Here is a 25,488-nt window from a genome sequence, read left to right on the forward strand (position 1 = left end):
CAAAGGAAAGGGGAGTGACCACTCCCCTGACCTGCACCTCCCCTGGGAGGTGTCCAGAGCTCCTCCAGTGTGCTCCAGACCTCTGCCATCTTGGAAACAGAGGTGCTGCTGGCACACTGGACTGCTCTGAGTGGCCAGTGCCACCAGGTGACGTCAGAGACTCCTTGTGATAGGCTCCTTCAGGTGTTGCTAGCCTATCCTCTCTCCTAGGTGGCCAAACCCTCTTTTCTGGCTATTTAGGGTCTCTGTCTCTGGGGAAACTTGAGATAACGAATGCAAGAGCTCATCCGAGTTCCTCTGCATCTCTCTCTTCACCTTCTGATAAGGAATCGACTGCTGACCGCGCTGGAAGCCTGCAAACCTGCAACATAGTAGCAAAGACGACTACTGCAACTCTGTAACGCTGATCCTGCCGCCTTCTCGACTGTTTTCCTGCTTGTGCATGCTGTGGGGGTAGTCTGCCTCCTCTCTGCACCAGAAGCTCCGAAGAAATCTCCCGTGGGTCGACGCAATCTTCCCCCTGCAACCGCAGGCACCAAAAAGCTGCATTACCTGTCCCTTGGGACTCCTCTCAGCACGACGAGCGAGGTCCCTCGAATCCAGCAACTCTGTCCAAGTGACCCCCACAGTCCAGTGACTCTTCAGTCCAAGTTTAGTGGAGGTAAGTCCTTGCCTCACCTCGCTGGGCTGCATTGCTGGGAACCGCGACTTTGCAGCTACTCCGGCCCCTGTGCACTTCCGGTGGAAATCCTTTGTGCACAGCCAAGCCTGGGTCCACGGCACTCTAACCTGCATTGCACAACTTTCTAAGTTGGTCTCCGGCGACGTGCGACTCCTTTGTGCAACTTCGGTGAGCACCATTTCACGCATCCTCGTAGTGCCTGTTTCGGGCACTTCTCCAGATGCTACCTGCTTCAGAGAGGGCTCCTTGTCTTGCTCGACGTCCCCTCTCTCTGCTGGTCCAATTTGTGACCTCCTGGTCCCTCCTGGGCCTCAGCAGCGTCCAAAAACGCTAACTGCACGATTTGCAGCTAGCAAGGCTTGTTGGCGTTCTTTCGGCGGGAACACACTTCTGCACGACTCTCCACGGCGAGAGGGATCTGTCCATCAAAGGGGAAGTCTCTAGCCCTTTTCGTTCCTGCAGAAACCTCAGCTTCTTCTGTCCAGTAGAAGCTTCTTTGCACCCGCAGCTGGCATTTCCTGGGCATCTGCCCATCTCCGACTTGCTTGTGACTTTTGGACTTGGTCCCCTTGTTCCACAGATACCCTAGATTGGAAATCCACAGTTGTTGCATTGCTGGTTTGTGTCTTTCCTGCATTATTCCTCTAACACGACTTCTTTGTCCTTAGGGGAACTTTAGTGCACTTTGCACTCACTTTTCAGGGTCTTGGGGAGGGTTATTTTTCTAACTCTCACTATTTTCTAATAGTCCCAGCGACCCTCTACAAGGTCACATAGGTTTGGGGTCCATTCGTGGTTCGCATTCCACTTTTGGAGTATATGGTTTGTGTTGCCCCTATCCCTATGTTTCCCCATTGCATCCTATTGTAACTATACATTGTTTGCACTGTTTTCTAAGACTACACTGCATATTTTTGCTATTGTGTATATATATCTTGTGTATATTTCCTATCCTCTCACTGAGGGTACACTCTAAGATACTTTGGCATATTGTCATAAAAATAAAGTACCTTTATTTTTAGTATAACTGTGTATTGTGTTTTCTTATGATATTGAGCATATGACACTAAGTGGTACTGTAGTAGCTTCACACGTCTCCTAGTTCAGCCTAAGCTGCTCTGCTAAGCTACCATTATCTATCAGCCTAAGCTGCTAGACACCCTATACACTAATAAGGGATAACTGGGCCTGGTGCAAGGTGCAAGTACCCCTTGGTACTCACTACAAGCCAGTCCAGCCTCCTACAGCACCCTACATAAACACCACCAAAGACCACTCTGCATCTCTGTTAGAGACCAGGTGAACTACAACAACACCACTGCTCCACTGTAAGAGATTAGACACCCTGCAACACAACCAAATACCACCCTGCATCACTATCAGAGACCAGGCACATAAAGCAACGCCACCAAAGACCACTCTGCACCACTGCCAGGGATTAGACACCTTGTAATACAAAGGTCACTCTGCACCACTGTCAAAGTCCAGGTAACACTGTCAAGAACCACTCTGCACCACTGTCAGAGAGCAGGCAACCAACAACAACACTACCAAAGACCACTCTGCACCACTGTAAGAGACCAGGCGACCTACAGAAACACCAACAAAGACCACCCTGCACCATTGTCAGTGATTAGACGTCCTGCAACACAACAAAAGACCACTTTGCATCACTGTTCGAGTCCAGGCACCTTGCAGCATCACTGCCGAAGACCACTCTACACCACTGTCAAAGACCCAGCACCCTACAGCAACACTACTGCATCATTGTCAGGGTGAAGACAACCCACAGCACAACCAAAGACCACTCTGCACCACTAGCAGGGGTGAAACACTCTACAACATTACCAGATATTGCCTTGGACCACTGTCAGGGATTAAACATCTTACAATACTACTAGAGATCACTCTTAGCTCAGATATCCAAAAACACTACCAAAAATAACCCTGCAGCACTGTTGTAGGCCAGAAATCCTACATCATGGCCAGTGATCATTCTACCCTACTCTCACCGACCACACACTCTTCAACACTACTGAATTCCCTTCTACACCATAGTCAGAGATGAGACACTCTACAACACCACTGAAGGCCACTCTTCACCATTCTCAGAGATGAGATACTCTACAACACTTCCAGAGATAACTGTACAGCTCTGTCTTAGAGCATTCGGGCCACAACACTGCCAGAGGACAGTCCACTCCATTGTCATTCCTTGTCACTACATTGTGGTCACTATGCATCGCTATCATAGACCAGACAATCCACAACACTACCAAAGATCGCCCCTCCAATGTCATCGGTAGTTCTTGTCTGTAGTATATTTACAAGGTTGTATTACACATACAAATACACTGTCGTTCATCAGACAGTATATATTTTGAATGGCTAATAGAGTGGCTAAAGAAGCAATTGAACAAACTTTAACGCATTTTATAATGGGTCCATTGTGCATTAAAAGACCATTATTGCACCTTCATTTTGATAGCTGTCCATATGTATGTGGTAAAGGAACAGGAGTAGGGGTGCACGGTATGAAAGCCCATTCAGAAGAGAGCTTTTGATGCTGTGTCTGGAGTGGGAAGAGTGAATACAAAGGCACAGTGGGAGGTGCAGGAACAAAACAGACGTGGAGCATCTGGGCTAGGCAGTGCTTAGTTTGTAAACTAATTAGTGCCACAGAACCCATAGGTGTTTCTCAGAAGCTCGCAGCCAGGGCTGCTGGATGTCAGGATTACCAAATACCAAGGCTGCGTAGTCTTGATTCCACCTCATGCCTTTTTCTCCCATCACCTTGCACTGCCTGACCCCCTTTATGTCACTCTTGCAGATTCTCTTTCAACCCCGATTTCTCTCTTTGTCATTGTAATGCTAGCCTTCTCTTCTTCTTCCTTTCATCCTTTTGTGCTTTCCTGTCTTGCTCTGGGTCAAAGTATAAGGAGGAAAAGGACGTAAATGTAAAGGTGCCGTATTTTTCTTATGTTTTGTATACAATACAGTATGTAGCCGATTATGGAGAACCAACTCCAGGGTGTCAAAAGAGTGCATGGTCCATGAACTCACAATTTACAAATCACAGCAGATCTTGAGTGCTTAAACTCTTGTCTTTTTTTTAAGGAAACCCCGGGCAGATTCTTAACTCTTTGCACCGTAAGAATACAAGCTTCTGCCACATATATAGTAAGGTTATAACACAGTGCCAGTCCAGGCCACTAGAACACACTGCGGCATCTTCTTGGCCCTAGATGAGGCCATTTGAAAATTCCTTGAAACAATTTGATGTGTGACAGCGTGGGGAGTTGTTTCCCTTCAGTACAATTATACAAAGACGATGGATGACCAAACTTCCTCTTCGCCCTGTCCTAACTGGAACTGTGTTCTAGTAATTGAAATAATTGACGTTTGCTGCCTCGCCATGTGGCTCTACAAAGGAGAATAATCATTTAAGCCTTTTTAAGGGTGCAGAACGAGTCACGGTTCTAAAGTCCTGTGATTTCCTGGACGTGGATAGAATATCATTAGAGGCAATTCTGTTCCTGATGTGCTGGTATGGGAGGATGACACCCTGATGGCCTTGGAGCCACCCCCTAAAAGGCATTTATGCACTTAACTCTACAGAAACCGCATTCTAACAAATCCTAGAAAATGTATAGAGAGGTTTATTCCTGCTGGACTTTTATCTATGAAGGCCAGGAGGCCCAGGGCAAGTGAGTCACATATCTAAGTGTACACACCTCCTCATTGGGCCCCACTGAGGAAGAGGCACTCAAATGTCTCTTTGGCTTCCTTCTCTTCACTCCTGGTCACCTGAAATTGAAGAATTTTGCTTTGTTCAGCATGCATGAAACATGTGACGGGAAGGTTCTTCATGGATGAATGCCCTGAGCATAATTACTTTAATTTTGCCACCACTAGGAGATGGACCCTTTAAGTGGATTGTCTGTCTATCAAAAGCAAGCCAAGGGGAGACAGCTGTTATTATTATTTCCATTTTCGAGAAGTTTCTTTTAGCACTTTTCACCTAATGTCTTCCTTAGTCACGGCTACGAACAATCATAACACGAAGAATTGTTTTCAGTGTTGTCTACTGATGGGAATGTGCCAAGACATTTTAGTCAGTGGCCAAGTGCACACCAATCCTTGGAAATATGGAAATATAATGACTACAAGGATACCATGCCATTGTGAGTATCCAGCAGTGGGAAGAAATGAAATATTTTGAATGAGTTTAGGAAGACATCTCATTTCTTGCCATATTTTGATCACAGTGTGAAAAAGCTTTGAGGCATGATACTATAAAGCAGATATTTCATAAGAATGTGTAAATTAATCCCATACTTGGCAGTTTACCCCACTTTGTCATGAAAACCTGATTTACTTTTTTCATTTCTGAGATGTGCTGTGTACTGTACTTTCAGCATATGCCCTGCATCTCTACAACGACCCTAAAGCACAACCCCGGGAGGGCGAGGCATGTTAGTGAGAGCCCATTAATGTCAGAGAAAGCTGCAGTGTGTGTAAAAAGCCATAAACATGGTATTTATTTGAGACTCTAATTTAAATCTAGTAAACAGGCTTTTAAAAGATTAACCTCCCTAGTTATGTCATTAACATTTGCCCAAGAACACACAAACACACAGTGATGAAAGCAGGAGCTTGCAGAAACAACCCTTACGAAACTGCAAAGCTCGTAAGGCCTTGTTGCCAAGTGCTCTTTAACTCTTTCCATCCCACCTCCGTGATCAACTCCTTGCTAACTGAGGCAAGGACATCCGGCCATTACTCTGACTGTTCTCTCTCTGGTCTCTAATGGATCAGGACATCCCTCCCGTCCAAAGAGAGCTGATCAGTTCTGCCATCATGTAAAAGGGGTAGTTCTGGCCTCTTCGCAGAGCCCATCGACCATGGTGGCATTTCAGGTTTCTACTGAACCCGCAGGAGGTCCCATAGCTACGGGAGACATATGGTTCTGTACTGAGCACCCAGAAATATTTCAGTCATGTGGGAACCTGAAATGCCTATTGTCAATCCTCTAGCTGACCTCAGAGCCATGGGGAACATGTGATCTACAATGTGAATCTGTCAGAAAAGCCACACAGCCACCAGGCATCCGGGGATCTTATTTGTAGAGTCATTAGCAAAACCCAGGTGCCACTGGCCAGCCTGCATATAGTTTGTGAATCCCCCTGCATTGTCCCTCGCTACTGGTCACTATGACTTCTCTAGTGGGGAGCCTGGGAGTCCTTCTGAAAATCTATCAGCAGAGTCACTTGACAAAAGGGGATCCAGGGGTTTCCATTGTGAATTTTGTATCATGGCTGTATGGCCCAGGGGAGGGGTGGCGGGCGGTCGGTATGGGAAGACTGGGATATACATGGCGAATCATCTGGCAGAGCTCCTCTGCCGTGGGCGGAGCCTGGGTTTTCACTGTGAATCCTTCAGCGCATCCACCACTGGTGATTCTAAGATGTCCACTCTGAATCATTCAGTGATCCCCATCTGCCATGGGGGGCTGGTATTCCCATTATGAATCGGCTTTCAGAGCTCCTTTGCCATGTGGAAGCCTGAGATTTCCACTGTGAATTCTCCAGCAGATCTCATCTGCCATGATCGAGTCTCGGATTAAATCTATGAATACTCCAGCAGAGCTCAGGTGCCATAGGGAGTCTGTGATTTCCATTGTGAATTCTCCAGCAGAGCTCATCTGCAATGAGGGAGCCTGGGATTTTCACTATAAATCCTCCAGCAGAAGCCATCTGCTATGGGGGAGCCTGGGATTCCACTGTGAAACCTCCAGAAGAGCTCATCTGCCATGAGGGAGTCGGATGTCCACTGTAAATCCTCCAGCAGAGCTCTTGTGTCATGAGGGAGAATGGGTTTCCACTGTGAACCCTCCAGCAGAGCTCATCTGCAATGAGGGAGCCCAGGATTTTCACTGTGATTCCTCCAGCAGAGCTCAGGTGCCATGAGGGAACCTGGGATTTTTACTGTAAATCCTTAATCAGAGCTCATCAGCCATGAGGGAGCCTGGGATTTTCACTGTGAATCCTCCAGAATTCATGTGACATGGGGGAGCCTGTAATTTCCACTGTAAATCCTCCAGCAGAGCTCACCTGCCATGGTGGAACCTGGGGGGCCCAATGTAAATTCCCCCAGCAGAGCTCAGCTTCCCCACGTGGAGCCTGGGCTTTCCACTGTATATCCTCCAGCAGAGCCCCTTTGCCTTGATGGAGTCTGATATTCTTACTGGGAATCATTCACTAGAGCTCATCTGTCATGGGGGAGCCTGTGATTCCCACTGTGAATCCTTCATTAGAGCTCATCTACCATGGGTGAGCCTTGGGTTTTTATCATGAATCCTCCACTACAGTTTCTCTTCAATGGGAGAGCCTAGGATTTCCGTTACACGTTTTTCTCCTGAGCCATTTGGCAATGGTGGATCCTCAGATTTCCATTGTGAATCCTGAGGTAAAGTCCCTGGCCATTGGTGGTGTTCCATGGTTTAGTCACAATGGGCTAGAAATATGTTGTGCTGGTCACATTGACTAGCCTTAAATTGCACTGCTCCATGCTGGGATCTGTATCACTTATACAAACACCCCTCTTCTTCCAAGCCCAGAATACCCACTTAAATAATGGCAGACGGTCCAACAACTTCTCATGCACACACAGTGTTGGCTGTTGATCTGAAAGTTCTAGTTCTAAGCCTGGCCTCTTCCAACTGGTCTGGTGGCTCATACCCACATATGGTGGCCTGGTGGACAAAGGCATCCACTCCAGAGATCTGTGTTTGAGCTCATGGACTCTGGTTTAAATCGTAGCAAGTGCATTCAGCCTTTCCTCTTTCTGAGATTTATAAAATTAGTACCATTGAGTTGGGCAACTGTCTGCATCAAGTCTGAGAAATGTACACAGAAATATTTGAAATTTATTTGAGTGAATGTCCCTTTACATCACACTAAAACGTCCATCATTAATCTTCCTGTTATCACTGGGAGAAAAAATCATGAAATATTCCAAACCAGAACTCAAACGTAAAATAAAAAGCTTCACATCCCTTATTCACCAAAATATAGTAGGAAGCAAAACTCATACTAAGTAAAAAAAAAAAAAAAAAAAAAAAAAAAGGCCAGTAAATACCCCAAAAGGACATTTCCTTCTTGTGGGTTTTAGTTGTGCTACTGTTTGATAACACTACTCTAAATTTGGTGATCATCTCTGTGGCCTCGTAGTTTGGTTTGACTTCTACAAAAGTTTAATGGTTTCGTTTCAATAGATTTCAGAGTGCGCAGACAACAGAAGGATGTTTTCAGGTAGGGCATACAGCGGAATCACAGAGGCACGATTTCCATGCGTGCAATCAGAACTCCCAACAGACAGTTTTGTTGTCACACAAGCGTCATGTGGAGCAGATGGTTGTACGGCTGAACATATGAATAGGGCAATCAAGAGTTCAAATCGGGAATGATAAAAGGTCATATTCAAGAGATATTCTTAAAATTGTTTACACAAATTTAAAAAACAAATGATAGTCATGTGGTGAGCAGCTTCTGCTCAAAAGTGTTTCTTCGAAAATTGGTTTAGAAGCAGAACTTTTCCTGGCACATTGGCATCTTGATCTAAGCTGCGGCCTGTTAACTCTGTAGAATGAGTCTTAAAACAGGGCCCTTACTCGGTTCTGCAAAGCTGGGTTGAGGTGATTTTTATCACCGCGCCTCATAGTTGGTCGTCCTTGTGGTCAGGAGGCCTGAGGGGCAGGCCTGGCACAGGCTGCTGCGTGGACAGAGGAGGTCCCCAGACCCCCAGCAGCAGACCCCCGGCCCCTCACTGTGTGTGCAGGAGCAGCCAAAGGTGCAGTCTGCAGGCATGCACGGGCCTGACACTTGGCTCCTTCACTGAGCCAGAACAAGGTGAGGAATCCACACGGCGGCCTGGAATGCGCAAGTGGAATAAACATGTGCTCACCCTTTGAGAAAATGGTCAATGAGCGTAGAAAGTGATCAGTAACCAACTACCGTCACCAAGGGGTTGCCAGGTAAAGCTTACAAAACGAAATATTCAGGTTCAAACGAGTTACAGCTGAGACCGAGACAGTCCATGGGGGAACATGCAAGGATTTAAGTTGAGCTACCGGTGCAGAGTGCTCACAATGAGTCCCTTTAGACCGGAAGGCCGAGCGAGTGGAAGGTTCTAGAGTCTCTTGCGTGACTTCCACCAAGTGGTAAGAGAGCCGGCATTCTAACTCTAAGACGCAGGACCTAGGCCTCAGGGGCCGGGAGACCCCGGACGCTGATTGGGCCGGACTGCGGTGGCTACAGCACGTGGTGATCCGGAACAGCTGACTCAGCAGCTGCAACGCCAGTCTGACACAGAACAAGGCACTGTGGGCAGGGGTGGAATGAGGCAGCTTGAATTCCTAGATCTCGCTGACTGGCGGAGCTCAACCTGCGTCACGGAAGGAGACGAATGCATCCAAGTGAAGGAAGCGCCTTGAAACATTTTTGCATTTCGTAAAGCAAGTAGATGAGAAGGCATTGATCCCACACGTGTCTGGGTACCGGTTGGAAAAGCTACTATCCCAATAATATTGAATATATATCAGAAATGGGGAAGGTGTCCATTACAGGAGAACCGTGCCGTAGGAAGACCCCTAGCCTGTACACAAGTCTTTGGCCGAGTTCACCTGTGAAGTTAAACACTCTCCTGCAGTTATGGCGTGAGCCACGCCGTAGTTGCGCTGGTTGGTTGGCAGAAACACACTTGATTGTTCAGTGCAGGCCACTAAACATGGGAGTCATCTCGCATGAAGATGCCGTCTCACAAACATGTGTGCTCAATTGGCCTGTATTATTTACACTCTTTAAATGCAAGTATATTTAGACATCATTGAAATTTGCGTGGTTGGCACGAAGCGCGGAACATTGCACAGTTTTTGGGACTTGAGGCCCTTCTCTCATACACTTGCTTCCTATGGTGGAGGCATCGAGGACAGGGATCGGAAGGGGAGAGAAACGTGTTTTGGAATGTGATTGGCACCAGTCCCCATGGCTTGAGTGGACTTGTCTGAAAGTGAGAGACTGGTGAACGTAAAACTTTTGCCGGTGAAGTCCGTCAAATTTATACAGCAACGTTTTGGGACTTAGCTGATGAAATGATTCCTGGTCAGCCAGGCCGGACATATGGGCTTTCTCCTAGCCACGTGATTTCTCACCCACAAGGGGCAGGACATTCTGCTGCTGTGAAACTGGTCCAAATACGCCCTAGGGGTAGAGATTTGGATCTGTGACGAAGAGCTGAAATTCTAGAACTTCGTGCAACAGATGAGGGGAGTTTTGCCAAGGGGCAATTGGTGGGTAGAAAGCGGTCACGGTGGCCTCGATCAATCAGGGCCTGGTTTAAGGAGGTGAGACCGGTGCGGCCGCACTGGGCGCTGCCCTCGAGGGTGGGCACTGACCTCAGGGGGCGCTGTGTTTAGCAATAACCTGAGATTTAAAAGCACCTATGCAGAGTTCCTTACGCGTCCAGCTTACAGGCAGCCATAAAAAATGTTATGATAACTCTTGTTATTAGTGTTCCTGCTAGAGAAAGAGAGATGGAGTTTTGTCTAGTACCCGTTTTGACTCGCTATAAAGTAGCACAAAGGGTTAATTTGCCTGCTGCAAAGAAGAGATCTGTATTTTATGTGGGTGGACAACTACGTGATTAGTAAAGAGCCTTCACCAGCGCTCTAAACCAAATGAAATGTATGTGAGATAGGGACTATGGAGAGATGAGGGGCACAGTTGCTTGGTTGTAGTGAGGGACTCTGAGGGGGGAGTGGTGTGTGTGTGTTTGGTAGGGTGCAAACAATATTGTCACACCAGGTGCCACCAGCATTAAAACCGCCCCCTCCCCCCGCGACAATGCCAGGGGACATTGCTCTGATAGGGGACTGCCTCTGGGAAGTGGTGGTCCACATACTGCCCCTTGTAACTACAGGGCAGCTTCAGTTACCGCTGCCATGAATCGACTGTACCCGACATTTTTTTTTACAGTGATATTCGCAATTTTCAATATTTTTTTTTTTCAAGTAAAAGTTGCTAAACTTGCAAGTTTTCACAGCCGTGAGGTTTGCAAAAGTTTTGAAAATTTCAGTTTTAGAAATTCCTTTTTTTGGGAGCTTTTGAGTAAAATATCCAGCTGGGGAGTGTGCACAGCAGAGCCCTTCCGATCTGTTCTTCTTGTGTTGGGCACACGGATGGCTTGTATTGGCTTGGCTGCCTGGAACACTTTACTCCTTTAGACACGGCTGTGCATGAAACACGTAATTCTGAGCTCTGACTCTGTAAACAACTCCAGGGCTGGACTGAGACCGGAAAGAAGGGAGGTGGCCAGAAACTGGTAGCTGCCTACCCAGATTTCCAGGAACCTCCTGTGGGAAGGGCGAATTGTCGAACAGCAACGAGCATCTTCCACTTCAATTTGCAGAGAAACTGGCCTTGATTGGACTAGAGGATATCTGTGGCGACCTGTGGAATATAAGGGTGGTGTAATGTCTCTGGTTAGAGAAGGAACAGTTTGCACTTGAGTTGGTACGAAGTGAGGCTTGATTATAGTAACATGAAGAGAGGAGCGTCACTAAGGCCCCCGCAGATTGAAGGCCCTTCAAGGGACCTCCAATCTTCATGGGGCACCCATTCAGTCCAAGCCCAATCCACAACTGCGCGATATTGGAAAATCAGGGGCCTCGCAGCAGCATTTCGAAGGGGGCCCTATAATTTCCCATTACGTCACTGCATACATGTGCCTCTCTAAAAGTGTTCCAGAAGAAATGCGGGGTCATAGTTCACTTGTGGAGCTAGTGCTTTTAAGGGATAAGAAGCCCGGGGCATTTACACCTTGTCTGACCAAATCATACCGTAGTCTCCTAGAAAGATCTGAAAGCCAGCTAGGATTGTAATGCTGCAGTGTCAACCGGCAGTTGTTGTTGCTGTGAGGTGGTTGACGCCACAATGCTTGCTATGCTAGGACATTCCTGGAGGTCTCCCTTCCTCACGCGCCGGCGTCACGAGGTACTCTGTATGGTGTCAACAGGGGTCAGTCGTGGGAGACGTCACGCGTGTAACTCAGTGTTCCGCAGCAGCACGTTTGCACTTTAATGTAATTGGAACACACCCTGACGCGAGGATTTGGCCATGTGAATTAAAACCTTTTTTTGTTTCAGGTTTCAGCAGACATCAGAACAATGACGCTCTTTGACGGCATCTACCCGTTTTATCCCCAAAGAAGGAGGCCGTTTATCTTCGACGTCCAGCTGATCATCACCATCATCGTCTTCCTGACTTTTGCGTGCTCCTTCCTCCTCATCCTTCCGGGGATCCGAGGCCGAGCGGTAAGCGACCACCTCACTGCAAAATATCCCTACTCCTATCTGTTACTGCAACATTTTCTCTCCGGCGAACACCGTCATTGCTTAATTTGTGCAGGCGCTAGGCACGGGCACTTATTTTGGGGGACAAGGACTTATTTTTCATCATTAGATTTGGGCCCAGAGCAAGAGATAGTAAAGCAGAGAAAAAAGAAAGTAGAAGGGAGCGAAAGACAGGAAAGAACAGATGGAAAATATAAATGCAAGTCTGAGATAAATAGAAGTTTAGAGTGGTGGAAGTGTTGGGGGAGAGGGGCACAAATTAAGAGAAGGCAGCCCTGCAATTCGGCATCCGTGATACTCAGCAATCACATCATTAAGCTCCCATCTATTAACGCCCCCCAGTCCTTGATGCTCTTGTAAGGAATGAACGTACTATTGAACCCCGCCCCCCAAATGCTGAAAATATGGCACTTATTACAAAATCTTAGCCCCAAACAATTGAGGAGTGGATTTGGAATAGTAAAATGTCTCTCCTCGAGCATTCGGCGTATTTCTGTGGCTCCCCTCCGAGTTCCAGAGGAAGTATAAAAATACAGGTGGTCCTGGGATGCTAGACGGACGGGGAGGCTTGAACACACAGCAGTCTATGAAGGCTGGGAGGTTTAGGGACCCAGGTGAAGAATTAACAACGACAACGTCAGGGAAAGCTTATGCAAATCCACTCTCCTGTTGGCATCTCACCTGAAGAAGGACTGACATGCCCCAGCCTGCGGACAGCTTCGCATGCTCAGCCCTGGCATGCCTGACTAATGATTACGGCGGTTCCTTATTAGATCTTCGAAAACCTCAGCTCTGACCCGAAGCAGCCTGGCCATTGAGGAAATATGGAATGTTAGTGTCAGGCCCATGCCATTGGGTGACGGTAGGGCCGTCACTTGGCCAGTAGGACTGGGGACCATCATTCACATATGACTGAGCACCACTGGCCTCCGAACGTGACAATGCCTAAATACTACTTTTACTGTTTGTGCTTGGAAGTTTGCAGACCAACCTTATTGCCTCAAATAAACTGCCCGTCATCCCCTTGCCGCCACCTGTTCATGAAACTATCAAAAGTTTTGGAGATTAGACAATTTCACAGCTATTTTTAACATTTCTGACTGCTGACTCTGCTACTCCCCAGGTCCACCGGCTTTCCAGAGATACTAGCCTGAAAGCATCCTCCACCCCCTCTTTTTCCCTCTTGATCTATTAAGGGCAGTGGTTCCCAACCTTTTGATTTCTGTGGACCCCAACTTTATCATTACTGGAACCCGGGGACCCCCACTGACTCATTATTGGAATCCTTGGATCCCCCACTGAGTCATTACTGAAGGCTGAGGGCCTAATCTGTTAATATTGTTTAGTTTTCTAAGCAATCACGTCTCCCTGAGGAGGCTTCGCGGACCACCTGGGGTCCCCGGACTACATGTTGGGAACCACTGAGTCAGGGCTTAAAGTGGGATGAAAAATGTGTGTGTGAGTGTGTGGGGAGGGACCACTAAAGGAGGCATGGCCTATGTAGATAAGGGCGTGGCTTAAAGACATAAACTAAATTTCTGTGATTTCTATGGTGTGACATCCAACCGGTACTTTGGCTCCTGTCTGAGCTCTTTGTTACTTAATCCAAATATATAACACAACAACTAACAAACAGCTAAATCCAGGCATGACTATTGGCTTTATCAATGGTTGGTAGCTATTTAAGATTCATGAGTAGCAACAATGAGAGCCCTATTTTCACTTTCGTCTATACGCACTTCCTCGCATCCCTTCACCCCCTAAACACGCGACTCACCTGTAAGCACTGCATTTTCTTCTACTTTCGCCTTGTCAATATTTTGAAAACTGCTTACCATCTTCACTCACATCTGCACAAAATCACAATTGCAACTGGAATGCATGAAAATTACACTACGTCCTTTACCGAGATGCTAATGATTGCATTTTCATGTCTTCTGAAGAATTCTTTGACCCACTGACAGACACGGTGAGAAAGTCACTCTGCTTTCAAATTATGCACTATACAATAGCAATACACAATATACTACAGAAGAGAAATAGCTTGTTCAATCTTGCATTCCATAAGAGTGTTAAACATGTCAAAAATAAACAGGCACTAAATTGCTCAAACGGATTACCTTAACCGTTTTTAGATTCATAGTCATTGAAATCATTTTGTTTGCTAGTACAGTTATGAATATAGGGCTCGAGAGGCACCTGTTTTAATGCCTTTTTAAAAATTACTACCGGGTCTGTGACCTGAACGATCCCGCCCGCCTAAAGCCCTGTATCTAGTGTATTATACGCTTCAGATGTCCAAAAAAATCCTTTGCCGAACCGAAAAAAAGTGTTCAGAATTAACCACAGTGCATGCACAGTGGGCGCACTTGCTCACTTTTGTGTTTATGTTGATTTGTATTTGGTGAGGTTACGTGAGTGTGTGGGCGGCTGATACTATGTACCTTTTTAATAACAGGTGCATCTGTCTCTCTTGTGATATAACAAACTTTGCAACAATAATACACCTTCGACTTATGTCCTTTGTTTTAATTTAAAGTATAAGTCCTTCAGGATACGTTTGTTCTAACTATAAAGAGCGTGTGCCAACAAACATGTGCATCATTTGCGGGGCATGTTTGAGTAAAAACACATTTCAGATTCATTGCCCTTAGTCCCCCGATACTATTGTCAGTGCTGTGGTGACAATCTGTGCACCTTTGGTTCCTTCCCTTTCAGGTGTTAGGCTGCAGATGACTCCCCGTAGAAATACATGAACAGAAGAAGGGCTGATGGCCCTTTAAATCATACCTTTGTTTTGGGGTCAGCTGAATGTTAAAATAGGAATGCTCCCTCTCTGCCTGCTGCTCCGAATGAAATGAAGAGAAAGTGCGGGCATTGCTGAATTATGCTCCAGTGTCAAAAAAATTACACCAGGACAATTACAGCATTTTCAGTGGATTGGCTGGATCCAAGATTCGGCCCAGAGATAGCTGCCAGAACAAGATGCCGCACTGACTAATATGCATACAAGTCATAGGCCTGCTAGATTGTGCCTTATGGGAAACATGCCTTTGTTTCGGCCATAATAAATCTATAATACTGTCTAAAGAATGTGGATTGTTACGAATAAAAGGTTTGCACCTTTTAATGTGACAAATACTAGCATTTGTAACATATGTTACATAGGCATTTGCATTCGAAGAAAAATAATCAATGTCAAGGAAATGGGTGAAATGGACCAGAGAATATGCTGGCTCCTTTTCAGACTACTGGGGTTTGCACTGCTACTGAAAAAACAAAAACAAACGAGGATGTACAGTGCTGAAGAGCAGGTGGGAACTGTTGGGGAGATTGCACCCCTGCAATGCCTGTCCCGCTCCTAAGTACATGCAATATTTTTTTCAGGGAATCGATCTGCTCCGTCAGGAGTAGGAAAGTCTTCACAAAAACAGAAAATAAACATGCATAAACAAAGCCAGTAGGCGTGGCCTTGGCAAGCTGGTACTGTGGATATTTTTTGCGTTGCAAGGATATGCCTCAATGTAGGAGCCATTTCATTTCAGTAAATAATTACATTTAAGATAATAATGACATAGAATTATAATGCAACAGTGTATATGGCTCCAGGCATGCAAAAGTATGTATACAAACCTTTCTACTTTCAACACACCTAACAAAAATATGGTTCTCATTATTGCAAAGAAAACATACTGCTGGCTTTGAATTATTGTACTCTCAGGAAATAGTTTAAACACACAAGGATGTGGATAAGGAATGGCAAAAAACTATGGCAAACAAGTGCATTACTTTTTAGGCAGATACAGCATCGGACTGGCATGTTTGGCGCCCGACAGGCTGGTCTGATAGATCATTGTGAGGTCTGTTGTTTAGCAGCTTATGGGCTTGTTTAATGTCCAGGTGAACAGTTTTATATTGTTAATTTCCCTGATATTGCCACAAACATTGCTTGCAGCAAATGCAAATTCATAGAGTCCCTTGTATCTTACAAAATGTCTCTACCAAACGTCTTTGCAGGTTCAAACCTAACTTGATTTGAAATTGTGGGCCACTTTTTTAAAGCTATCTGGGCTGCCAATGGTTAGACTTTGTTTTTTGGTGCCTAGGATTATTTTTTGTCCCAGTGCTACCCAGGGCAGATATGCACATGCTGTGAGCACAACAAATGCAGCCATCATACACTGTTAGAAAGTCAGTGGCTGAAGAGTTGTAACATATTGCCCTAAGCTGGATGCTGTGTTGGGTTGAAGTAAAATGTGAATGACACCTCAACAGATCAAAGTTACAGAGGACTGACCCAAAACCCCTTTGTATGCAAATGCGTATACCTTTAAGTCTGGCTTAGTAGCGCAGCTATTGCCAGACCAAATCTGATAAACAGAAAAAGAGCTTTAAGAGGCACCACGGGAGAGGGGTGTGGCTCCAAATTTATCCTGACTTCTTTAGCTACTGCATTTGATTGGACAGATGTCTCTGACAAACCTTCGGGGTAGTATATTTCATCTGTGATAATCCTTGCTGCACCCTATTAGGAGGTGTTTTAAAATGGTTTGTGAACTGTAATTATGTTTATAGTTGTAGTTTTATATGTAACAAGTAGTTGTGTGTACTAAGTACTTTTTAAATCTGCGTTGACAACTTTAACTGTCTGTCAAGTTCCTACATGCATATGTGTCCATCCTTAGAGAGGCTCTGGTTTAGCCCTCTTCAATTATTGATCTCCTTGGTTGTCATTCACCTTCTGTCTCTGCCCATGACAGCAAAAAGTCAGCTCACTTAAACCAATGGCTCTGTTGCCCTCTGAGTGAAGGTATTTTTCTATATTACCTGTGCACATTTGCCTGAATCTCAGCGCACTTCAATGCCAGTGTTTGTGTCTCCGTTACTTACATTTTGCGTTTTTGCATTTTATAGGTCCCCCTTTTTGACTTCCATTCTCTTTTTCATCTGCAGTGCATTCATTACACCCACTACAGCTACTGCTTCTATACTTGACAGCCATCTTGAAGGGTATTGTTCATACTGTATGATTGTTTTACTGTTTCAAGATTACTGACATATTCAGAAGGAATATGTAAGCCATTGAAATGGTACATCAATTAATCACTATACACAATATCGTTCTGAAATGGCCAATCACTGCTGTGTTTACTGGCTAACTTATTTCACGTGTCTGTCACATTTATGCTGTTGAATTTCTTTTTTTTTAAACTTTTATTCTTTTAAATTATTTTGCAAATATGTGTTGAGTTTGTGCACGTGCTTTATCGTGAATGGGTGCATGGGTTAATGTAAGAGTGAGCTCATGGGTGTAAGAACGGCTGCAAGGAGTGACAGAGTGCATGTATCATGAGGCATTGAATACTTAAACTCACCAGTGACTGAAGAGGGACTTTCACTTTTAAGCCTGACCAATTGGTACTGCCATTATTTTTTATTTATGATTTTTTTTCTGATTACACAAGACTGGTGAGACAATTAAATCTATCTCCAAGGTAGACATAAAAAAAATATTAAAAACTGCTTAAATTCAAGTCAGTGTGTTATACATCTCATGCACTACAGTGGTGAATGGAGTAATGGGTATGAGGTGCTCCTTTGCGTTGGATCATGCTATAGTTCGCACAGTGTATTAAGTAATACATTTGCACTCTAACTCACGCTAGGTACTTGGTACAAAGTAGATTCTATGTAATACAACAAACACTGTATGATCACTAGCCATGAAGATGCCCCTCTCTGGGTTCAGCTGCTGCAAAGCTTCTGCCCATGACACTTATGCCATTTGTATCTCTTCCCATAGTCCTACCTACTGGGCAACACCCTCTTGCCTAGCAGGTAGAACTATATCAACTACTTTCTTGTTTAAAAGTTCTTCTGCCTTAGAGTGCATCTGTGTTTTTTCATCCCGCTACTCATCGAGTGAGAGGCTGAGGGTCTCTTTTGAGGGTTACTTCGGACCACCCTAACCAACGTTCTATTCTTTCTCTCCAGAGGCTGTTCTGGTTCTTCAGAGTGATCACAAGTCTCTTCATTGGTGCTGTCATTGTTGGTAAGAATTCACATTGTCTTCTGAGAGTTGATTGTTGTTGTGCTGTAAACATGCAGGAGACGGTACAGTCACCTCACCTCAGGGCTATTCACCAACATTTGTTGGGGGTTAAGTCCCAGTCCATCCCTACTACTGTTTCTGACCCTGGGTAGACCCTTTTCTCAGATAAATCACTTCACATTATTTAGAGCAAATACACTCGGTCTGGTGGAATAAATCACTATATGAAGTTGTTTATTGTTGAATATAATTGATTTGAGAAGGCCTGATTTTAATATGGGGGAAAATGACGCAGTGCGGGATCAGCAGATAGGCCACTGCCCTTGAAATGTACAGCTTGCTTCTGAATGAATTATGCAAGTACAAGACCTATATGATTCAATCTTGATTAGAGCCCTATTCCTGAACTTTGTCAGTATCAGGCTGGCATGAACAACAGTATCCCCTGCCAGCAGACACAGCCCAAGAGAAGTTCCTCACTTGCATTGAACTCTTGAGAAGAACATTCTAGATGACCAACACCAAGGGACCACTATACTCTGAAGAATTCCCTGGATTGTGTTTCACCATTGTAGAAACAGCCTGCACTCTCCCCCCTAGCAGGAAGGTTCATTTGGTTTGTCACATGGAACAATAGCGACTAGCCAAAAGGTTTAGGCAGTGCCAATGTTTGGTTCAGGATATGAACCCAAGCTTACCCGAATGACTCCAGAGCTCACCTGCCTCAGTGCATGAGAAGTGTTGATGTGAAGTGACCGTTTTGCAACTTTCACGAGAGGTTGAATTCTAAATTCTCCGCTGGCCAAGTCAAAGTAGAGCAAACTAAAAAGAATGCCTTTAATTAGTGTCCCTTCTCGTCAGATAGCACTCTAAAAAAGCTTTGAATTCAGAGCAGAGACTGGGCACAAGCTATGTCACTCGATAAATAAGGCTGAAATAGGTGGCAGAACTTAGGAGGTTCGACTGCCGCCTTGTACTATTTCTAAAAATCTCTTTATTGCACTTTACTTCACAGCTGTTAACTTCACCAGCGACTGGGAGATGGGCTCTGTCACTGCCAACACCACCTACAAATCCTTCAGCAGCGCCATGGTGAATGCAGAAGTAGGGCTCCAAGTTGGGCTGTCGGGTGTAAACATCACACTCACAGGTGAGAAGCTGTCCTTAGGGATGCTTGTGAGTTACTGAAGAGATAATCCACACACAAGATGCCACTGACTACATGCTTCTAGACAAGGGCATGAAGACTACCAAAAAATAATGTGTCACAGTGCACTGATGGGACAATTCCAGTATAAAAGTGGTTAATTATGCCTCATCGAAGAGACAATGCTTGAATGGTAATGGTTGATAGGGTATGAACAACAGTAGGTGATTTGACATGAGTGAGGAAGCATGCTTGAAGGTGAATGCTTGAAGGTGGTAGTGCACAGCCAGCAGTGGGTTAGATAGTACACTGATAGGAAAATGCCAGTACAACATTGGCTGTTTAGACTTTATTAATAAGGTAACATTTGAGTATTATTGGGTGGTAGTGCATGTACAATAATGGGTGACACAGAACACTGATGGGACAACACCAGTACAACAATAGGTGATTCAGCATAAGTGAAGGTACAGTGCTTGACAGATAACGGGTGAGTGGGCATGTACAACAAAGGGGACCAAACCCGGTACAAAAACTGGTAATTTGCTTCAGTGAAGAGACAATGCTTGAACAGCAAAGGGTGATACGGCATGTACAACAATGGGAGACACAATGCACTAATGAGACAACACCAGTACAACAACAGGCGGTTCAGGATCAGTAAATATACACTGCTTGAACAGCAATAGGTAACAGGGTATGTGAAACAATGGGTGACACAATGCAATAATGGGACAATGCCAGTACATCAACGGGTGATTGGGCATTGGTGATGAGGCAATATTTGAATAATAGTAGGTGTTAAGGCAAGTACAACAAAGGGTGATTTGGCGTCAGTGATAAGGCAGTGGTTGACTATTCATAGACAGTAGTGCACGTACAACAATGAGTGATACATTGAAGTGATGGGAAAACACCATCAGTGATGACACAATACTTGAACATTAATGGGTTATAGGACATGTGTAACAATGGATGACACAGTGCACTCCTGGGAAACTTCCTGTCCATTAGTAGGTGATTAGGCATCAATGAAGTTCAATGCTTGACTAACAATGGATGGTAAGGCTTATACAAGATTAAGTGACAGAGTTACCTGGTTGAACAATGCCTGTACAGTGATTGGTGACAGGGTGTACAACAAAGCCTACACAATAATATATTATGGCACCACTATTGAGACAATGCCTGTACAACCTTGGATGAGACAGTCTATCTAAATCTAAAAATCAATTCTCTCTCATGTCACCGACATCCATGAGTAAAGCTTCAAATTATTTTTTTTCTAAAAAAGAAACAATTGTAAAGGATGTTCGATATACAAATGGAACTCTCCTCTTGTTTGAACTTTTGTACAACCAATAATTGATTTCTTTATCACGTAAGTTAAAAGAAATGTACAAATAAATGTATCTAGGAAGTTGTGTGCTTCGAAAAGAGACATATTCAACATAGTGGGGCACATCATAAAAGAACTGCCCTTGAATGTAGATAGCTCAGTGTGGCAGTGGCGTCCGTACCAAATCTTCAAAGCGATAGCATCAAAGATGTGGTGTTAATCCATCATGATTTCCGATTGTCCCAAGACAGTAGGCAGAGATTAGAGTCCAAAAACACAAAAGCAATAAGGTTAGAAAATGAAAACTGGCCATCAGAAAGTCAAAAGTCTTCTATAGTTGACAAGAACATTATCCTGGCATGTCATGGCTTTGCAATGAGGTTCCTTCCTATAACTGTGTGTATCCTAAATCAAATCCTAATTTGGAGATACTGCTGTTGGCCCGACCTCGTATCCGTCTCCGTAAATTCTGACTAAAGGACTGTTCTCGAGCTTTTAGTGAACAAAACTGAAGTGGACCTTTCAAGGAATTCAGAATGGAGCAAGAAGAAAATCGTTCCACTGAATGCCACCTTCCAGAATTTAACAAACCACTTGAATAAATACATAAATTACTAAGTATTACGGTACTTTGAAAGATGATACCTTGTTTACTTTAGGTATAACTGAAAACATGCTCATTCCAAATGGAATGCAACAACAATATTATACATATAAAAGGAAGCAGGACATTATAACCAGATAACATAGCACAGTCTGTAATAACATGCTTCTCTGTCAGATTATGGTAAGAGCAAAGCGCGGTCATAAAAAGTAATAGACAACATGTGCAAAGTGATGTAAAGTAGCACAAACAAATAATCTAAACTACTAAAGGAGCACTTGAATACTGAGTAAGTGTTACTAACCTATTTTATTTTACATTATTCTTTCATTACTAGGAAACCCTGTGAACCAGATTAATGAGACGATTGATTACAACGAACACTTTGACTGGAGCTTTCAAGATGACTATGACGAGTTCTACTTCGAGGGTCTCCGCAAGGGGTTACCAAACCCCATCATGTACATTGCTGAAAAATTCACCTCCACCAGCCCCTGTGGCTTGTACATGCAGTACAGGCTGTCGGGACACTATGCATCAGCAACCATGTGGTAAGAGTTACTGCCCACAAAGGTTGTGTTTGGTTGTCATTGAGCATCTGTGTAACCCTGGGAGACTCTTTTTTCTGCCTCAGCCCCAAATTATGCTGTGAAGGCCAATGAAGTCTCCTATTTAATACACAGCCTTAGCCATTGCTTAAGCCTATTGCAGAGTAATATTAAGGACTCCAACATGTATCAAATTATTTGATGTTAGGGTGGATCAGTATATAGAAAAAGAAGCAAACGATTAGAATAGGTAAATGTCCTAATTTAGTTGATACGAGTAAATTGAAAGAAGAAATCTGACACCATGTACGTGGAAACAAGTTGGACGAATCAGAGACACTGTTGTTGGCCCAGTGGTGGCAAGAGTTGGGAGAGTACTCTCGAAAGCAGCTCTCATTCACTTTCCTAGTTTTCTGTTTCCGTTGGCCATCAATTGTTAAAACAATTTCTGAAAAACTAATGGGAAATATCTGCCAGGTGTTATACACTGTGGCATCAACCACAAATGTACCTGCTTGTCTCCATGGGCAGCAACTGTGTAATATCTAGTGGCTGTAGCACACTATTGTGAGGGGCATCAATTCTCCTGCCTGTCGTGAAGAAAACTATTGTGCAATGGTCTTGAGGAACTGTAAGGTTAGTTGGTGGGGTGCTGACGGTCCATTGGACCTTAGTGAATACTGACATACAAATGTATGCCAGCCATTGTGCACCATGGTGGTGGGGGGTCGGTCACCCCACATAGAAGTTAATATATTAAAAATGGCAGGCAGCCGTTATGAATTGTGGTTGGTGGTGTATAATGTTGTTGTCCCATCAACCTTTATGAAAGGTGTTGTCAACATTTCAATCAGATGTTATTGCTCATGGGGGTAGCCAATTGAGTGCCCCACCAATAGTCAAGGAATACATGCCGTTCATATATGTAGTAGGGTATGTTCGGTATCCTGTGATTCCCTGCGAAATGCATTGTGAAACCGCTGCTGTGTATTACACTGCCGATATACTATAGATTGCTTCTTTCATAGATAACTAGTTCTTTGCACCCAATCTACAAGAATTGATGCTGCAGGCAATACTGGTTGATCCCAATGAGGGTTGACTGCAGCCCTACTCTGGCCCATGGAAATGCTTGGTTCAGAATTTGCTGCCTTACAATAGAAGATATACAGCAAGGAAAAGAAAACCTCCTGCTTGAGTTTTTTCCCCATCTCGACAAGGAAGTCCCATTATATCACTGTCACTGCTGAAATGTGAATGCTTAGGCTGAATGCAGAGCACTGGTTTGCACCAATTGCTTCACAGCGGAAACTGAAATTACTACCTTCATGCTCCTTACCGCACCCTCCTGGGTCTGGGCAGTGTGCCAATGCTTAGGCTGTTCATCCAGGAGACTCTGAGCTCATCACAGTACAGATGTGTGGTGACAACTGACAGAGGCCGCGTACTTAGTAAAACATTCCAGTGCAATTACTTTTTTCACACCTGGGGCTTACGACAGGACAGGGACCACCGCCGGCACCCGTGAGGGATTTCCATAATGCTATGTAGTCATTCTGGGGTGTGCATTGATTTTATCGAAAGAGCTTCATGCAGCAGTCGCTTGGATCTTAACCACACTTCGTAAATCTGGGTGGCTCTGTGGTTTTAGGCAGTGTATCATCGAGATTTGCATCTTAAATACACCCTACATTTGGAGTTACCAAGCAGGGGTCATCTGTTGATATGTGTGCAATGAGTGTGTGATCCCAGCTCAGGCCGAAGCAAATAGGTCTCCATAACATTGAAACTACCACTGAGGTGGGCAAAAACTTGAATTTGTTTTCATTTGCAGCAGAGAGGCTCTAGATTAAATGGGGCTGGAAATTGATCTCCCAATGTGCCCTCTAAGGCATCATCACAGATTCACGTGGCAAGATTGCTTTGCAGGTTTGCACATTACCTTGGCCTGATCCTGTTACTCTGAGAGAAGATTGGACTGTTGCCCAATTTCCACATTTTCCCAGCCCATCCCTTCCGAAGACAAGGAATATTTAATGTATCCACGTAAGGGAAGATTACTTATACTGCTTCAGGTTAAAAAAAATATGGAAGGAACAAGAAAGTTCATAATAAAGGATTTTATCCGCACTTGTATTGTGCTACTGAAGGATGAAAGAATGAAAAGGACAAGCCATTATTTTCCGGAATGTTTTAAGTACCTCGGAGTTTGGTGTATACTAATTCCAGCTCACCAGTGACCCTTGGCTGGTCACCTAATATCCTCTGACAGTGACAAACTTGAAATTACCTTACATGAACTGACCAATAACAAGTTAAACTGATTAGTGTGTTTGTTTCATGCTCATGATGGCGTCTAACATGTGTGTGGCATTTCCTGCTCTTTATAGGGTGGCGTTCTGCGCCTGGCTCATCTCGAACGTCCTCTTCGTCATGCCGGCCTTCGTCTATGGGGCGTACATGCTCCTCGTGACAGCTGCCTTCATGATCTTCTCGCTGCTGTCCTTCTCCACAGTGAGGAATGTTGGCATCTGCCCCATTCACTTTGGGTCCGCCGTCTTGCACCCTGACTTCGGACCCTCCTTCTGGATCACTCTGGCAACAGGTGAGTAGACAAACATCTGCCCCAAACATTATATCATAGGCGCACAAACAGGAACTCACTATCCACTAACCCATTTTTCAGTTCATTCCTTACCATAAGATGGCTTTCTTGTCAAACGCAATTATTTATTATTCAATGGCTTTTCTTCCTCTTCTTCCGTTAGCCTCTCCACAGACCAATTTCTTACTTTTTTTTCTTTCAGCAGTCTATGGGAGTGCATGTGTTTTCTTGCTCTCTCCCTTACCCCGACAACATGCACCAGTGCTCACCATGCTGCATCACCTGTCCTTCCCCATCTCGCTGTGCTTTTCTTGTGGCTTTTTCCCCCGTCACATTCATCTACTTTCTTGCAGTGGCCTCTTCCTATCTCACATGTACTTCCACCTTGGTTCCACCACTGCTCTCCCGTCTCTCTTCCTCAACTACTTTTTTTATTATTTAACTTTCTCTTTTCAGAGAGGCCAGAAGTCTCAATTTGCTGCCAGGGCATCTAAACAATGTTTTTAACCTTTTTTGCTTGTTTGTGTCTGGCTTCAAACTCTGCACAGCACACCAGCGCTTACCATCTTGTATTGGCCTCTATGCCCTTGCTCTCATTCATATTTAGGGCATGATTTAAGAAAAGTGGCGCTGCAACAAGTACAGCGCCACTTTTCTTGCACTCTTTAGCGCCCCCCCTAATGCCACTATGTGTATGCTGTATTTAAGATACGGCGCACCATGGAGTAGTTAGCAGAACTAGTATCAACATTTTTGATGCTAGTTTGGAGCTTTGCAGGATTAGCATAAAAAATGTTGATGCTAATCCTGCAAAGCCCATTGAGGCCCATTGTAAACAATGGTGTGCCTCCTTTTAACGCCTGCTCCTAGCAGGTGTTAAAAGTGGGCAAAAAAATGACACAAAGAAATCTAGTAGATTTTTTTACCCCATTTCTTGTCCCTTTTGCATACATTATGTCTGGCGCAGGCATAATGTAGCACCAAGGGTTACAAAGTGGCACAATACATTGCACCACTTTTGTAAATTTGGCGCAATGATTTTGGCCTCGTTAGGCCACATTAGCGTAAAAACAATGAAGCTAATGTGGCGCAGAGTGGCGC

General features: G+C 44.6%; 1 protein-coding gene across 1 annotated transcript in view; it reads left to right on the top strand.

Moving 5' to 3' along the window:
* Window positions 1-25,488, top strand: part of LOC138283998 (dual oxidase maturation factor 1-like) — a 35,604-nt gene that overhangs the window by 6,838 nt on the left and 3,278 nt on the right. The window contains exons 2-6 of the mRNA XM_069222328.1: window positions 11,886-12,053; window positions 18,087-18,144; window positions 19,160-19,294; window positions 21,572-21,785; window positions 24,173-24,387. Coding sequence (XP_069078429.1) covers window positions 11,907-12,053; window positions 18,087-18,144; window positions 19,160-19,294; window positions 21,572-21,785; window positions 24,173-24,387 — 769 coding nt within the window. The 5' untranslated portion in view covers window positions 11,886-11,906. The remainder of the gene's footprint in view (window positions 1-11,885; window positions 12,054-18,086; window positions 18,145-19,159; window positions 19,295-21,571; window positions 21,786-24,172; window positions 24,388-25,488) is intronic.

The sequence above is a fragment of the Pleurodeles waltl genome, chromosome 3_1 (assembly GCF_031143425.1).
Source record: "Pleurodeles waltl isolate 20211129_DDA chromosome 3_1, aPleWal1.hap1.20221129, whole genome shotgun sequence".
NCBI classification, from domain to species: Eukaryota; Metazoa; Chordata; class Amphibia; order Caudata; family Salamandridae; genus Pleurodeles; species Pleurodeles waltl.